This window comes from Salmo salar, chromosome ssa09 (assembly GCF_905237065.1).
Source record: "Salmo salar chromosome ssa09, Ssal_v3.1, whole genome shotgun sequence".
In the NCBI taxonomy this organism is placed as follows: Eukaryota; Metazoa; Chordata; class Actinopteri; order Salmoniformes; family Salmonidae; genus Salmo; species Salmo salar.
The window spans coordinates 20,964,534-20,983,234 of NC_059450.1; the positions used below are offsets into that span (position 1 = coordinate 20,964,534).

The 18,701-nt window shown below is 44.1% G+C and overlaps 1 protein-coding gene across 2 annotated transcripts in view; it reads right to left on the reverse strand.

Moving 5' to 3' along the window:
- Positions 1-13,391: 13,391 nt before the first annotated feature.
- LOC106611059 (apoptosis-resistant E3 ubiquitin protein ligase 1) overlaps positions 13,392-18,701 on the reverse strand; it is a 31,601-nt gene continuing 26,291 nt past the window's right edge. For both annotated transcript variants that reach the window (XM_014210909.2, XM_014210910.2), the window contains 5 exons: positions 18,538-18,667; positions 18,373-18,431; positions 18,174-18,263; positions 17,864-18,039; positions 13,392-16,135 (listed from right to left, as the gene is read on the reverse strand). In XM_014210909.2, coding sequence (XP_014066384.2) covers positions 16,033-16,135; positions 17,864-18,039; positions 18,174-18,263; positions 18,373-18,431; positions 18,538-18,667 — 558 coding nt within the window. In that variant the 3' untranslated portion in view covers positions 13,392-16,032. The remainder of the gene's footprint in view (positions 16,136-17,863; positions 18,040-18,173; positions 18,264-18,372; positions 18,432-18,537; positions 18,668-18,701) is intronic.

The window sequence follows — 18,701 nt, forward strand, 5'->3', positions numbered from 1 at the left end:
GAGTAGCTATGGTCGTAAGTGCCATGCGTTATACTGTTTGCAATGATGGTGGACGGATAGTAAGAGAGGAAGACGATGGGGAAAGATAAGAGAGAGGTTGAGTTAAAGGGAAGTAGGCCGGATTAAAGGGTAGTAGGCCAGATTTGTATTTCTTCTGACACTGTAGACGTGTGCAGGAGGCTGCGGCATTACCTCTAGACCAGCCAGCTCATGTAGGAATCTTTCTGATATTAATCATGTTTCCTTCATATCGTCGTGATCTCAAAACCCTCTCCTGTAAAAGTGAGTCACCCAGTTTCAGTCCTTTTACTGTCCTTTCCAGACTTGGCCCATGCAGGACATTGTTCTATTGAGAATTGAATTATAAAGGGCAGGGTGACAGCTGAGGAGAAAGGCACCTGATGACAGACACCACAAATATCAGGACCTGTGAACGAACAAGATAATATTTCACGATTATCTTTCAGCATTTGGTACTTAACTGTGCTGGCTCCTGGAATGTGGGCAGAAAGCAGGTAAACTCTGAGTAATTAAACAAGCATTTTATAACGTTCCATCGTTTTGCATACATTTTTCTCACATAATATTTTATATAGATCCTCAGATAATGTACCTATGCTTCCTTTTGCAAATGAGAAGAGTTACATAAACAGGGTGACGTACTGTACAAATATAGGTTACAACTTGTCATTTACTGTCTGGAAGGTGTAGAGGTAATGCTCTTTAGCTGCCCTATGGCTGTTGGGAATCATACGTTTCATTCAGAAAAGAGTGTGTTTAAATGAAGTGTGTATCTTTGGAAGTAGACCATAAGGCAGTCAATTGTTTCACAAAATATAGTGTTTTGAGTGAGCTGATGAAAGACAGCCAGTATTCACAAATTAGGACAAGGACTGGCCTGTGGCACTAATATACAGCCCTGTTTACCATGGATGTATCCAGAGCATTCTCCGGCTCCCTTTGAAAATAAACACAGACTCTGTGGCGTTTGGCACCATGACTATGCACATTCTAACAAGACAGAATTTCCTCACTCATGAAACAGACAGCAGAGGAGAGTTGGCAGAGAAACCAGTGCTTTCCATAAGGGTTGGATTACACTAAGGGCTGTAGTAGTGGCCATGTTTGTGTTCATCCTGCTGTTTCCTTCAGCCACATTTGTGTTTTCATTCCTCTTATGGATAGTCTGTGACTGTGTGACGAGAAGCTGAATCATTTCTGGCTGTGATCCCTTGATAAGGGGTCCAACCATCTGTGCAGCAGTCTACTGAGGAGAGGAGAGGAATGACTCCATGGTTGCTGCTTGGAGACTGATGTGCTTATCAGATCGTTGCATCATGTTTAATGATGATAGATGTTGTCAGATAAAATGTATCTTTTAACTTGGAAATCTTTACAAAGTATTATTCAGAAAGGCATGCAGGACCACATCTGGAATCAACCTGTTATGTGGACTGTCCAAGACCTAACTAAATATAGAATACTCAAATAGCTTAGGCAAAGGTGCAAAATCTCAAAAATACTGCATTAGGTCACTTTTTTAAGTACATTGTTATGACATCTTTGGTCTTGAGCGAAGGGATGAAAGAAGTATGGAGTATACTGTACAAGCTAATTCTGAAAATGAGAACTGCAATAAGTGCTGTACAGGTAAGTAATTTGGAATGTACAGTATGCTTTTTATATCATAAGATCATATTATATCCAAATATGTAGACCAAATATATAATATGCAACACACAGAAGCCAGTTTCATTGAAATAAGGACATGAATCATCACGGTCACTTCCAAAACTCTGTCACATGAGTGTTGCAGTCTAGAAATAGCTAACTGGTCATGCTCATATCCTAACTTGGATTAAAGTTATGGCTAAACGAATGGCATTATGTCATAAATGTATTCGTTCAAGTTCATTTCCATGCCAAACCTCATTGAAGAAGCCTTTATGGTCAAGGGCTGCTCTGATATAATGTTTACGCCGCAGAAAGCTTAGTCTTGCCAGAGTTCTCTTAAGACTCAACACACAGATCAAAGATTGACTAATCAGATGGAAAATAAAATGTCCAAACCATGGTGTGCATGCACAGTGTAGCATATCTGACATTTTGAATCTCCCTCCAGGCTGGGCTGTCTGGCTGGGCTGACTGGCTGGCTGACCTGATGCTGAGAGCCAGGCTGAGGTTGACAGCCCCCTCTGTGACAGCAGCAGTCTGGAATGGGATTCTTCAAAAGGTAATGGGGCTTCCATGACTTTAATGAATTATCGCTGCTAATTGGCCCTGTAAAGAGTGACACTGGGAAAAAGCAGAGACAGAGAGAGAAAGGGGTCAAGACTGTGATGTCAGCGACGTCAGAATGGCTCCATCCTGCATGAATCAGATTTCAGACTTGATTCATATAGTGTATGGGGAGGCTGGACTGGATTACATAAACACTGTGTGTGTGTGTGTGAGAGAGGGAGAGAAAGAATTTACAGTAAACTCAATCCATCCCTGCTACAAATCATGAATCATAACTCACCTACTGTCCTCTCAGTTAAGGCCTCCAGCAGCTGTTACTATTTCCTTTCCACCTGCCACCCCACAATGCCCTGCAAATCAACACCCATCCGATCAGGTTCTGGGTCTCTGCATCCTGGAGAAAGAACACCAACGGGCCTTCCTGAACTACAGCCCTGTCCAAAGGAAGCAAACAAATCAGGAGCCTGTCAGACTCTCCTCTTGTCCATCAAGAATATATGTATATATTTTTGTTGTATTTTACCCTCTTTTTTTCTCCCAAATTTCATGATATTCAATTACGATCTTGTCTCATCACTGCAACTCCAACGGGCTCGGGAGAGGTGAAGGTTGAGTCATGTGTCCTCCGAAACAACACCCGCCCGCTTAACCCGGAAGCCAGTCATACCAATGTGTGTCAGAGGAAACAAACTGAAGTCAGCCTGCAGGCGCCAGGCCCACAACAAGGAGTTGCTACAGCGCGATGAGCCAAGTAACCCCCCCCGGCCAAACACTATGGGACTCCCGGTCACGGCCGGTTGTGACACAGCCTGGGATCGAACCCAGGTCTGTAGATCATCTTTCAAGCACTGTGATGCAGTGCCTTAGACCACTGCGCCACTCGGGAGGCCCTAAATATGTGTATTTTCAATTCATGAACTCATATGAAGTGCATACTGAGATTCCCAGAAAACATTTCTTCCTCTTTTGGACATCAAGATGATGCCATTTCATTCTATTCATCTGACGTTGATGTTTTCACTGGTAATTATTAGAGTAATAATACATTATAACGTTAAGTCATCTCCAGATGTTTCTCATCTTTGATGTCTGATTCATGGATATTCTAATGTTCAAATCAGTCAAAATGTCTGAGGCAAGTTTGAAATTACAGCTGCTTTAATACATAAGCTAATAACAATGCCGTCTCTCAACCTTGTCACATTTTACCATGGCTTACTAAAATGTCTGAAATCTGTCCAAGAAACGTTTCTTGGTAGAGAAGAAGGAAGCTGTGAAAGTCCCAGATCATCTAACTGAAAGCGTAAAGGTAGTTGTTAAAAAGGCATATGTTTACAAAATTCTCCCTGATGTTCCTGTTCGAACAGTGTTACGACTTTCAGAGGACATCCGCTGCTGAGGCTTCTCGTCCAATCCATTAAAAAAATATATACAGCCAGCTCTTCTCATGGCTCCCACCCCGAACAAAGTCAACACTGTCTGCCATGGCTGTGGCCCTTCCCATGTATCTGGCCTTTAATGTCCTCCCCAGAGTGCACTGGATGTTATCCTCATTATCCTATTGGGTGGCTGACACTTTCAAACAGGAAGAGGCTCCTGTACTGACCCACAGCACTAACACAGAAAGCAGAGAGGATGGTGGGAGTATTACTTCACATCCAGATAGCACCTGGTAATAACTAAAGGGCCAACAGTGTCATAATGTTTTGAGAGATGGAGAGAAGCATGGAAATGATCGACCTTTGCCCTCATACAATAATCAGGAATTAGCTCAACACTGAGAGGACAGTGGGGATCAAGGACATTCATGAACAGGTTCATTTTTTAGTGAAATAAATACTTCCAAGCAGTGAGATTTAAAAAAAAAAAAAATCCCCCTTTTTATACACTCCAAAAAACGACCTGATACATACGAACAACAACTTACAGACATAAACAATGACTACATCTCATCTGTCCAGACCATTATGAGATTATACACATGCTACCTTACCTTGCATGCACCCTCAAAATACATTAGATAAGCTGTCAAGCTGAAACATTTCTGAACTACCCTGTGCGTGCAGACAGCCTTACCACACATCCCAGCCTCATCTAGATTGAGTGGTGGTGGGCATGGAGGCAGTAGTACCTAATAGCATTCAGTCAATCTTCCAGTCGTGTTGAACAGAGCCTCGCCCTGTTCTCTGTTACCCCACGACCAAGGTGGTTCCATGGATCTGCAGGCTGTTGAGAAGGCTTGGCAGAGGATGCTACCCACGCCAGGGCCAGACAAACAGGAACACACTTAACTCACTCAGCAGTTTTCAGCAGGTGTATTCCCCCTGGTTCCTCTGGGGACCCCTCCATCTCACCCCACCCATCCTCCAACCAGCCCTTCGGTCTCCCAGCAAGGCAGGTCCGTCAGTTTCGCCTGCGTAGCTTCAGCCCTGCTCAGTGTGGCACCATGCCAGCCCAGTTACATGCACCACTGTCCTGGCCAATCTAGATGCCAGCCTGAGCAGCTACCTTATTTGGCAAATGTCTACGTCCTGTCGTTGATGATCCTTTTAAACCCGTCCTCTTTTTATCTTAGTCTACTCCCCTCCTGTCTACGTTGTGTGTGATTGCTCTAGCAACAAAACATCATTACCATTACTGACTGACCCACACAAAGAGGTCTGATAGTGGGCTTATGAGACATGGTGATACATGTGGTTGCCAGACATTGCTATTGATGTGGTTGTTCAGTTGTTGTCATACGTGTCCCTCTAGTTGGGGGGAGAGCGGGCAAACAAACAATACGAATCAATTCTCCACAGACTAGATAAACTGTGTGATATCAACTCTCACAGAGACACTGCTCACTCCGCTCTCTGAACGAGGCTCCCACCACCACGCCACTTCTCCTTGACATGGAGAGCCTCGCACACAGACCACAGCACAACCACTGTGGTCTGTCTGTGTCGACAGTGGAGAACCAGGCTCAGCCTCTCCATGAGGAACGGTTGAAATAATCCAGGCAGAGCAGGCTCAGTGACAAGAGACAGAGAATGTATATCTCACTAATTTATGACTGCAGATTGCACTAAATCTAACTTAAACCAACACTACTTTGAATTTCCATAAAACAAGGTTCCTGGTAAGGACAATGTTCATTGTCATCTACTGTTACAGCAGTATCCCATTCCAGGGGATTTACTGAGGCTAGTAAAAAAAAATGATAAATTAACCCCAGTGTGAGTGTCACCAGTGGAACTGCAACAGAAGCAGGACATTTACAATAGCACCATATATATACATATAAATAAATAAAATACACTGTAGCCTACTCTCTCCATGCAGATCCATGACTGGAGACATCCACTCTCTCATACAGTATTTGTGTTGAGTCTGAACAAAGCTCTTTGAAGAGTAGCAGTGCTCTCTTGAACCTAGCTGGGTTCAGGTCTGGCTGAGTGGCCTGGATCATTCTGTAAGCCTGCAGTCAGTCACAGCGGTTGGAAAGGGGGCTGGTGCCAAACCCATTCCTGGGCACTGCCAGCCAGACCTTGGCGTATGTCAAGGCCCTGAGAGATGTGAACATACCCTCAACAGATCCCTCTGAAGGGCCCTTCAGAAGGATCTGTTGAGGGTATGTTCACATCTTTGAGGGCCTTGACATACGCCAAGGTCTGGCTGGCAGAAAGGCTTTCATTGTTCAGACTGAATTCATGACACTGACTTTGACCTTGACCTTCAGCAGAGCCCTCCCCCTCCAATGGCTTCGCAGCAAGGTCCCCGCCATTCACACACACCAGGAGGAGACGGCCTAAACAGTACCATGTCCTCCTGCATGAGTGAAGATGTATATAAAGTGTTTTAACATGCGTTTGCAGTAAATGGGACAATTTGACATGGCCATGTTTATGGGACCAGGAGAAAACACTGTGCCGTTCCGCGTTGTTTGTTCTCCATACTTTTACATGAGTCCTGTTCCCAAAGACGGCGTGGACTCCACTTTACAACCGATTCATACCTGATATGGCGGTGGCGGGGGACCCTGGAGAGAGAGACGGGGAGGGTGGGGGGGGGGAGTTGTTCATCAAACAATTGAGGACTGGGCTTCAGAGAGCCAGGCAGTGCAGAGGAAATATGAGGACTGTAAATGTTTCCCGACAAACTGAAAATAATACGGCTGCACATCCCAGCAGGACCACTAACCCCCATGAATCAAGGTGGCTTACTGTAACACCATATATAAACACAGACAGCAGCAGACTGGGGAGCACTCCATCTACCTCCAAACATCTTTCCAAGTCCATTCCTAGTTTTTTAGATTTTGAATGAAAGAGGATGAAAGATTCTGTACATGTCTGACAGCCTACATTATGTAAGCTATAGGGTTTATGTACATTTTCAAAACGGGTCTCGCATAACACGTTGGCTGTTTTGTTTTTTAAGGAAGACGTAGGCTATATTTCAGTGAGAACATTAACATTCAAACACCCTAAATATCTCACATTCTGTAGACACTAGTGACTTCCCCTCCCATGGATTGGTATCAGATATCTCTGTATTTTAAAGCATTCACAGCCACTTGCAACACCCATAGTCTATCCTATGTAGGCAAGTTGTGGTGGTGAAGCTGCGGGTATGGAGATCTCTCACCCTTGTACAGTGGGAAGCTGCAGGAATGGTCTCTGCTCTGGGCCTCGTTCAGATTGGAGTCGTTCAGAGCGTCCCAACATGGGTAATGAGTTCTAGGGGGATGAGTTCCAGGTCTCAGTGCAAACCAGAGATAGGAAGTCATATGTAACAGACATATAGAGAGTGAGGGAGAAAGAGAGAAAAGGAGAAAAAAGAAAGGGAGACAAATCCTTTAATCAGCAGCATCCCATGCACACATTCCACCCCCAGTGATCTGCCAGAGCGCTGTCATCACCCGGCCGCCCATCCCCCAGGGTCACCGTCATTTCCCCTACAATCCCCCACAACACCACAATGTCACCATGTCATAAAACCACACACTGCTGGCCCTGGCGCAGCAGGAAGTCCTGAAGGGGACAGAACCGACGGTGATAAATATCCACTAAAGTAACTTAGTCGATCCATCACCTTGTCAGAGCTGTTGTGACTGGCCAGCCGCTGTGCTCTGTTATGTGCTGAGGGAGAGCGCATTTGTTCTCGTTTTGAGGAGGATGCTCCGTGCGGCTGACGTTTGCCAGGGTTTTGGACCCAGGCCTAAGGGACCGATCGCACGTAACATGAAGTCAGTCCTCCATGGTGCCTTCAAGGAGAGGAGGATGGAAGCCCATGAAGAAGTCTAGCCAAGACTGCTCCGGGAGAGAGAGAGCATGTCTGTCCTTCAACACTGATTGAAACTGGCCCCTCAGTCAGCCCAATCAGCACGGATGATAAATACCTACAGCCAATCGAGTTGCCAGTTAATCAGCGCCATCCAATCAGGTAATCAGGAGCCAATGTTGGAATGGGGAGCAGAGGGCCCTGAGGCTGTCCAGCAGGAGGAAACATCAGTCATGTTCTACAGACATTAAGAACTGCCAGGCCACACTTCTGTTCTTTGTCCCACACGGCGCAGTACTGTCTGTGCACAATTATCCTGAAATGGGCCAGCAGAATAACAGATAACCATTCTATTCCTGAGGGGAAGTCTAAGTCAGGAGAGGAAATGGAGCTCAACACATTCAAGGCAATCCAATGGTTTGAGCTAACCACCCACGAGTGCTAGGTTTAGGCCATTGCCTGAGAATGGGAACATTGTCGGAAAGTGATGATGTCCCAAAGGATTTCTACTGATAAAGATGATTCTGTGACTTCATCGTGTACATAAATTATCTCCATATTAAATTTCTCATGGGAGGGGACTAACAAATCAACAAACAAACAAACAAATATGGTACAATATCTCTGTGGAGGGCCAGAGGCATCCATCTTGATTTGTGGTCCTTGTTTATCGAGCATTCCTGCAGGGAATTTGAGAGGGACCATTATGCAAATAGCCAGGTGCATGCCAAGACTGAGGGACTGAACTCTTGTTTCCAAGTGCTTCAAGATGCCTTGGCCTTGATAGGGTTTACACAACAATGGTGGGAGGCAGCTTGTGAGCATGTGGATGTAGTGTGGAGGGCCAGGAGTTCTGCATGTCTGGAGTACTCCCCATTCCAACAACAAAACCATTAGATGCTAGGCTTGGCTCTGCACTGGATATCTGCAAAGTGATGGTCATTGTAACCGGCCATATTAAAGCCACAAGTTTACATTCAACCCTTCTTTGGTCACCAGTTATCACTTCTGTATGTTTTGACTGAGGGAAGCTAGGTTGTCTTCTTTCCCCTCTCTCATTCTCCACTTTCTCCACTCAAGTATGACATTCCAGTGCACAGTTGAACACTCAATTGGTTGACTTCATTAAGTCTTTAACTGACGGGAAACCAGTGCTATTGAATGAGGCGTTTTTATTTTTAAATGTAATGAGGTGTGAGCAGGGTCGTTCGCCAAACCATTTGAACTCACTAGGTAAATAAACAAGACATCTGGATACATTATCATTGGACTGTCTTTGACTCTCCCCCACACTGCATAAGTGGAGATATCAGGACAGGCATGGTGGTCAGTTGAGGAGAGGAAAGCCCCTCATCACCATTTACTGTTAGTGGGATCTGTCTCTACTTTAGGGTTAGGGATGGATCGACATTTATAGAATGGTTAGCCTATCTGGAGGAAAATGGGGGTCATACTTATTCAATTTCAGTCAAGGGGAGGGTTTAGTCTTTTTTTAAATCTAGTCCAGGGGAGGTTCATGTAATTTGTAATTTATGAAATGTTAATATTTCTCAGTGTTTTAGAATTAGTTTCTTATTAGGCTATATATCGATGTGTGCCGCCCCTCATCTCTGATTCTCCTCTGCGTGCGCAATATCAAGTGGGCATATAAGCTTTTTAGTGTGATCTCAATGAAATGATCCATAGGTTATAGGCTACAAAGTGCATGCTCAGAGAAGCACAGTCACAGAGCAAAGTTATATTTCTAAGATAGCTGCTGGGATGGTGTAAATAAAACTAGACTGCATTACTCACTGCAATGGATATTCCATCCCTGAGCCCCGGCCTGCTCTGCTCTTGCTGATCCCAAACTGGTTTGTGTGCTGCCTAACCAATGCTGTGCTGTGTAGGCCTATGGTGGCAGTTCAGGAGAGTCAAAGGCTTCTTCCGAATTTTTTTATTTTATTAGACCTAGTCCAAAAAATGTGGGTGTACTAGCCGATAGCCTATGTTCTGGAGGTCAATGTTAATACTTTGCCAAGACTACAATTGATTTTATAGAAAACAATATATTGCTTGCCCATTATGTATTTATCAGAGTTATTGACTCACAATAAGCCAGATTCTAGTAATATACATTGTGGTGGTGAAACTTGAAGCTGCAGCCACGGCACAATCAATCGGAAGGGGACAGCGCATGGTGCTGAAGGTAGGCAAAATCGAGTAGTCATTTCAACCTTCTTCATTTTAATTAGACTTCACTAACAACAATAGGGCTTTGTGTTGGAGCCTATTTCTTCCTATTTAAGAAATAATTAGTAGGCCTACCTGTTTGACAGACAAAATGTATGCTTTAGGTTGCTATATCCATAGATGTGTCTGTCAATTCCGCCACCAACCATGCAGTCTTTAAATAGACTACCTCTGTGTCAGTGAAGTGATGTTAAGTTAAAACCAAGACTCGAATTGAGGGGGTATGAGAGGGTATTCCATAGGCTTAACTTGTATTAAAGAAAACGTTTAAAAAAAACACCTAGCTGAAGATTTTGAAGAAAATAAAACGGATTCAATTATATGAAGTGATCTATAAAGGCGCTTTGGTCCGCAATGTTTTATGCTAGAAACAAGCTGTAAAATACCCGGGAAAAAACGTGACTCCGAAGCATATGGGAATATCATGGTTTCGTTTATTTGACATTCAGCGGCTGAGCTACAACCTATAGCCTTTGCTTTCCTTGGGAAGCAATCTTATTCTGTCACTATAGAAGATGTTTGAACCCAGACAGCTTTTAGGGAAACACTTTTGACCTTCTCTCGTTGGGTTAAGCCACGGAAGACGAGTAGCCAGCAGTTAAATCTTAACATTTTCTGCATCTACACGAAACCCAAACCAGTTGCACGCGTGCGCCATCGTGCATAAATGTATTTTGTCCCCCTACACCAAACGCGATCACGACACGCAGGTTAAAATGTCAAAACAAACTCTGAACCAATTACATTAATTTGGGGACTGGTCAAAAAGCATTAAACATTTATGGCAATTTAGCTAGTTAGCTTGCACTTGCTAGCTAATTTGTCCTATTTAGCTAGCTCGCTATTGCTAGCTAATTTGTCCTGGGATATAAACATTGAGTTGTTATTTTACCTGAAATGCACAAGGTCCTCTACTCCGACAATTAATCCACACATAAAATGGTCAACCGAATCAATTCTAGTCATTTCTCCTCCTTCCAGGCTTTTCATCTTTGAACTTATATGGTGATTGGCATCTAAACTTTCATAGTATTACCACGACGACCGGCAAAACAGTTCGTCTTTCAATCACCCACGTGGGTATAACCAATGAGGAGATGGCACGTGGGAACCTGCTTCTATAAACCAATGAGGAGATGAGAGAGGCAGGACTTGCAGCGCGATCTGCTTCAGAAATAGGAATGACTTCTATTTTAGCCCTTGGTAACGCAGACGCTCGTTGACGCATGCGAGCAGTGTGGGAGCAATAATTAAAAAAACAATGATTTCTAAATTTATTTTGCAACGCTCGCGTCGTTAGGCCTACTCTGTCTGGGGTGGAAAGGCAGGCCTAACTTTTGAAAGTACTATGCTCAGATTCCTAATGACGTCTCAGATTTAATTATTTGCAGAGACAGTTTCGTTGCAAACAAGACACACTGATTTGACATTGGAGAAATATGATGAGATGAACACATAGGTCTATCCTCTGGCCATTCTTAGCCTGTCATTTCGGTCATTTGTGTGGTATTCAAAAATATTCTGCTAATATGTAAAAGTTCGTAGAATTGCATGAAATGTTTATTAAAAAGCATTTTTTTCTCAGACCTGCAAATACGATGATAGATTAATGTAATGATTAAACTATGAAGGAAATCTTTCCACCCCTACTCTTGTCCACGGTGGTCTGCGAACCCACAACCTTCTGGCCCGCAGCCCTGTGCGCTATCAAAATTCATGCGTTACCACGTAATGAGTATATGACGCAGAACAGTTCCTAAAACTGCTTATCTAAGGTTCTGGTCTGTCCAAGAAGTGAGAGTATCCATGTTCTCTGCTATCCATTTTGATTTAATAATTATTTTGGCTATAGGGGAGGGTCACTAGTTTTTTTTTTAAGCGTTTAGGGAGGGTTTAGGTCAAATATATTTGCTGAAGGGAGGGCCATCCACTTTCATTTCGGGAACGGTCCGATTTTCTCCATGTAACCCTTATTATAAATAACGTTCACTCTCTTAGCGGTAACCTGTGAAGTCTGCTGACTGGAGGGAGTGTTTCCATACTGTTGCTGCTTTGCCTCACATGTAGAAATACTGCCCACTTGTGTCTGAAAGAACATTACAGTCATCTGAAATCCTGAGAGTTGTAGCCTATCACAGCAGGGCAATGGTGCACTATTAAACAAAACATGCAAGTCCCACAAATGATAGACCACCCTGAAATCATAGTAGGACGAAAGTGAAAGGAGTCTGGTAGCCTACTGAAGGCTCCAGTCCAGGTGAAGAGCAGGCCTCCAGATATTCCCAGCATGTGCTAGTCATGCACCATCTGGTTATGCTCTTCATGTAATCTCAATGAAATGCTAATGCAACACGAGGCCTTCCCATTTTAGCGCCTGTAGACAAGACCTTGTCTGTCTATGGGAATCATCTTTAGTTTTGTGCTGTGGCAAGAAAGGCTGGTGTGTCTGTGTTGCAGTGAAAGGGCACATGCTATAGTCACTAGCCATGCTGCTGCAATTACCACTGTCATGTACACAGAGTGTACAAAACTTTGCTCTTTCCATGACATAGACCAGGGATGGGCAACTTTGATAGGGGCCACAAAAAACGGAACTAAAGAGGGGCCGCAGAGGCTCGTGGGGCTGCATAACCACATCCATAGCCCGGTCGGTAATTCAACCATACTTATTACAAGTTTAGATAGATGAATTAGTCTAGGGGCCATCTATCTAAAAAAAAAGGGCTTACATGGGCTAATTGAGTGACTGCTGATGCTCAACCAAATTTCAAAATTGCACAATATGTATTCTATTATTCTGGCTCTCAACAGGAAGTTCCAACTGAGTTCCTAAAATAAATACAAATATATCTATATATTTTTTGGGTGAAATTGGTCCGCAGGCCTACAAAAGTGGAGCCAGTTGCCCATCCCTGACATAGACTGACCAGGTAAATCCAGGTGAGACATGGACTGTGTGCCATACAGAGGGTGAATGGGCAAGACAAAATATTTAAGTGTCTTTGAGCGGGGTATGGTAGTAGGTGTGTCAAGAACTGTAACAGTCAGAGAGCTGGGGTCTGGACTTAGCCTGGCTCTACATGATCCTTCTGACAGCATTGGTCACACTCCCCATCAGAGAGAGGGTCAGGCTCAGGGTTCTCCTATAAGTCTGGAGTCAGTAGTCAGGTGGCCATGTTGGACTGGTCAGACACATCCAGGTCCCGGACTTCATTTGCAACATTAACAATACTTTGATCACTGAATTACACCAGAATATTGTTCAAATCTGATTTTCCTGTTTCAGCATCATTTCCCCCCTCATTTATCTATGGTATTTGCAATGAAGGTGAATATTATTTGAATAGGAGCATACTTGATTGATATGTAGCTGTACAATAATGGAGTAAACGCTTGTTTACTTGCTTATGGCGGCACAATGTGCAGGATGATGTCATGCCATAGCTCTGCGTTATTCATGAGAGCTGGAAGGTCCCCTGTTCTGAGAACAGTGTTTCTGCACATGTTGTCCACACAGGTTTAAGGTGGTCTTCCAGGAGGCCTGCGCCCATGAGAGGTACCCACAGTATGAGACTGCTGGTGGCTAGCTCGAGATGCCTGAAAGTGACCAGCAAATCTCAGCCTCCTTAAAACATAGACAAATTGACACAGTGTAATAATAACTTTTTAATCGCATTAAACAAAAAGGGACTGCAGAGCAGGAACTCTGACATTCATCAGTGATGACCAACAGTTTGGCCATTTTATTTTACACTAAAAAAATCTCCCCTCCAAGCCATAAGCAACTAATTAACAATATTTACATAGATAAAAATCCAATACCAAACCCCAATAACCACTGAGCTTTCCAAATCAGTCGAACTGGAACCTTGAACACTGAAAGCAGGACCTGCTTATGAATGTAAAACATTATAGAAACTAACTTTAAATCACAACAGCCGTTTCTTTACACATCTTCATATCATGTCCTTATCTAAACTGTATTCAACTATTTACACTTCTGTAAATGCACATGGTTTGTATAAGAATATTTCAGATCTTGTCTCCTATAGTACAATGCATTTCTACTTCTGTCAACAGTTTGACTTGTGCCTCCATAAGGATAGCACCAATAACACAAACAGCCCCCTAAAGAAGATCCCAATAATGTTGAATTATTCTGTTAGACTGTGAGAAGTGTGTATCCTGTTCAACAAGAGTGAGGTGACGTTTAAGTGGTAAATCTCTTAGTGGTTGATTCACATTGATAAAATGTGAAGAGGGTTGAACAACAACAACTTAACCTGCCATGGGGGTTTGCATTTGTGGTGCGTTGTGAGGCTAATGATTCAAGTGAATATGATCTTTTAACACTTCAAAGAATACAATAGTATTGCTTAAAAATGTGTGTGTGTGTCTGCTTTAGGCTACTGTGCTTTATGCTGCATTCTACATGATGCTTTCCTAAATAGCCTGTACATGTGGTTAGCTGCCCACTGTAATACACTGCATATTGTCAAATGTACAAATGTTCGCTGCAGAGATTAAACGACCATAGAAGATGAATACACGCAGTTCAGAACATAAACCAATATTTCACACCTTCCCGTAGACACATGGTTTGACTTAACAGTATTATACGTACATGAGCATTGGAAAACTGCGTAAATATGTAGAAATAAGTCAATAATACACTGAAAACACAGGTAAGAAATATTCACCTTGTGTATCCTGTCTCAGTATCCTTGCTCAGGTCAAAGACAGCAGTCTATGGGTAGTACAGTCAGAAGGGAGGCAGCTAAAATCACACAAGCACTCGGACGGACACAGACACACATACAGCGAGTGGATGCATAGATGAAATTGGAGATCCAGAGGTAAACCCAGTCAAGAGCACAAGAAATGACAGATATCAAGATAACATTTGAAGAGACAGGAACTCAAGGTTAACATCCAATTGATATTCACATCTCAAATCTCCCCGGCAAAGTCAACAGAAAGTCATGTTATAGTAATATCTCTGTTGTTATACTTTTACTAGTCTAGGCTTCGTTTAACTATACACTTCTCCAGATAAAGTCAGAGGCAAAGGGTTTGAATAAGGCAGGTTTAAAAAAAAAAAAAAAACTGTTACGGATCAAGACGAATAACCTCGTCAACAAAAAGCCATCAACAGTATGGGTGAAAACAACACAAATCCCTAAGTCAGTCCATAAAACAGACAGTGACATGGGCAAATACTTTGTTTGTTCCTTTGAAACCCCATGTCTTTGTACAGTGAAGTCAATTGCTGATGTGAAACGTTAAAGGGATACTTTGGGATTTTGGCAATGAGGCCCTAACACTTTATTTACTTGAAGGAAGTTAGAGGTAGTTTCACGAGCCACACCTATCAACTTCTAGTCATTGCGCTAACGCTAGTTAGCAATGGATCGTGAAACTACCTCTAACTTCCTTCATACTGGACACAGAGATATAAACATTTTATCCACAAGTTCATCTGACTCTGGGGAAGGTCCTCATTGCCACAACCCTGAAGTATCCCTTTAATTAATAGCAAAACATAAATGAATCAGCTGGGCTTCAACTGTAAAATATGAAACTCCCAACAACAAAAAAGTGTGACCTCAAATATATAAATATCAAGTACCTCTTGTCCCTTCTCTTTGAAAAAAAAAAAAGAAAAGATCTGAACTGTTGCCATAACATGAAAACCTATTTACATGTATGTACACATATTGAAGTAAAAGAGTCATATATATATATGTATATAGTGTATATCCTTCCCTGATCAGTTAAGGCCAAAGTGCTATGGACTGCGCAGCTTCTCCAAACTTTGTATAGGCTGCATTTGCATTTAAATGTTCCTCGTTTTTTCCCCAAAACAAAATTACAAAAAGCAAAATAACATCAAGCTCACGAGGCTCATAAACTAGTGCTACGTTCTGTCTCAAACATATAAAACTAAGTAACTCTTGCATCTAGAAGAAAACTACCAAGCCTTGTTGACACCAGTTCATCTTTCTTCATTAGAAAAGCAAGCGTTGTACAGCATATACATAGTGCCAGTAGACATATGAGGACTTCCCAGAGCTTTCTGGGACATCCTGTGGGCTTCCTGTAATGCCCTCTACCACTGAAAGAGGATCATGGGTAGTCTGTGTGAGTCGAGGAGAGTTGTCCATTGTCCAAAGCTGATGGAGAGGGTAACAGGGGCCTGGTTGGCGCAGGTGTTGTCAGTACCCCCCCCCCTGCTGTATGAGCAGGACTACAGTGTGAACAGAGTCTGGGGGTGAGCACCAGGGATAAGGCCAATCAGAGCATGCCGAAGCCCTCACTGCCCTCACTGATGGCGAGCTTCAGCATCTTGTGCAGCTCCTCATAGGAGTCATAGGTGGGGAGGCACAGCTGGTTAAAACTAGAGAGAAAAGAACCCACAGTCAATTGACAGTTGCGTATTGACAGTTGCGAACTCAAACCAACTACATAGTACATGTATACTGCACAAAAAAATAAAGGGAACACTAAAATAACACATCCTAGATCTGAATGAATGAAATAACCTTATTAAATACTTTTTTCTTTACATAGTTGAATGTGCTGACAACAAAATCACACAAAAATAATCAATGGAAATCCAATTTATCAACCCATGGAGGTCTGGATTTGGAGTCACACTCAAAATTAAAGTGGAAAACCACACTACAGGCTGATCCAACTTTGATGTAATGTCCTTAAAACAAGTCAAAATGAGGCTCAGTAGTGTGTGTGGCCTCCACGTGCCTGTATGACCTCCCTACAACGCCTGGGCATGCTCCTGATGAGGTGGCAGATGGTCTCCTGAGGGATCTCCTCCCAGACCTGGACTAAAGCATCCGCCAACTCCTGGACAGTCTGTGGTGCACCGTGGCGTTGGTGGATGGAGCGAGACATGATGTCCCAGATGTGCTCAATTGGATTCAGGTCTGGGGAACGGGCGGGCCAGTCCATAGCATCAATGCCTTCCTCTTGCAGGAACTGCTGACACACTCCAGCCACATGAGTTCTAGCATTGTCTTGCATTAGGAGGAACCCAGGGCCAACCGCACCAGCATATGGTACCTAATGGCAGTCAGGCTACCTCTGGCGAGCACATGGAGGGCTGTGCGGCCCCCAAAGAAATGCCACCCCACACCATGACTGACCCACCGCCAAACCGGTCATGCTGGAGGATGTTGCAGGCAGCAGAACGTTCTCCACGGCGTCTCCAGACTCTGTCACGTCTGTCACATGTGCTCAGTGTGAACCTGCTTTCATCTGTGAAGAGCACAGGGCGCCAGTGGCGAATTTGCCAATCTTGGTGTTCTCTGGCAAATGGCAAACGTCCTGCACAGTGTTGGGCTGTAAGCACAACCCCCACCTGTGGACGTCGGGCCCTCATACCACCCTCATGGAGTCTGATTCTGACCGTTTGAGCAGACACATGCACATTTATGGCCTGCTGGAGGTAATTTTGCAGGGCTCTGGCAGTGCTCCTCCTGCTCCTCCTTGCACAAAGGCGGAGGTAGCGGTCCTGCTGCTGGGTTGTTGCCCTCCTACGGCCTCCTCCACGTCTCCTGATGTACTGGCCTGTCTCCTGGTAGCGCCTCCATGCTCTGGACACTACGCTGACAGACACAGCAAACCTTCTTGCCACAGCTCGCATTGATGTGCCATCCTGGATGAGCTGCACTACCTGAGCCACTTGTGTGGGTTGTAGACTCCATCTCATGCTACCACTAGAGTGAAAGCACCGCCAGCATTCAAAAGTGACCAAAACATCAGCCAGGAAGCATAGGAACTGAGAAGTGGTCTGTGGTCACCACCTGCAGAACCACTCCTTTATTGGGGGTGTCTTGCTAATTGCCTATAATTTCCACCTGTTGTCTATTCCATTTGCACAACAGCATGTGAAATTTATTGTCAATCAGTGTTGCTTCCTAAGAGGACAGTTTGATTTCACAGAAGTGTGATTGACTTGGAGTTACATTGTGTTGTTTAAGTGTTCCCTTTATTTTTTTGAGCAGTGTATATGAACCAAGTAGGAATGTGAGTGTGAATGTGCAGATACTGTAAATGTCCGTCTGAGTGTGTGTGTTTGTGGGTGCGTGCATGCCCGTCCACTCACCAGGTGTGTGCGGTGGGCAGGGTGCTGTGTGTGGGAGCAGCGATGATCTGGAAGGAGGGGCAGAGGGTGCTGAAGCCCCCGGGGGGCAGCTGGGAGGAGCCGGTGGTGAACTGCAGCAGGCGAGCCAACTCCTCCTGGGTGAAGCTGGACACCACGGCCCAGAACCACTTCATCACCTAGGACAACACAACACCACAACACAGTCAGCATGGTGCTCAACACGAGCACATTTAACACATCTCCATCAATGCTGTAGCAAAGCAGTATCTTTCACCGTGTACTGTGGGTCAGACCTGGCGATGTCACCCACCTTCTCTCTGAAGTGCCAAGACCCTCCTACGACCACAGCATGGGCCTTGAAGTCCTGGACATCGATGTCCCCTGTACCACACAACAACAGCTGGGGACAAACAGACATTTAGACATTACAGGGCCATAAGAGTGACATTTAGAATGTATGACAAGGGATGTACGCTTGGAACGTGTGAATGTGATTTTATGCAGCATACCTCCAGCTCATTCTCATCAAATATGGCCAAAAGGTTCTCTGGAACAAGTTCATTCAAACCTGCAATTCACAAAACAGTTTGTTGCCTATGCCCTTACAGAGATTCCAGATTAGACGCACAGGTGAATGTGAAGACGCCATACTATATGTACGTTTGTATCCTTACCTTTGAGAAAGTGCTCCACCTCGTCTCGCACCTGACTGGCGAGCCTGTACTGGGCCAGCAGGTTCAGATAATGCATCTTGTTCTCATTGTTGACAGCAATCTGAGCTCCTCCAGATATCAGCTCCACCACCTGCAGTGACAGAGTAACAGAGCTTAGGACATGA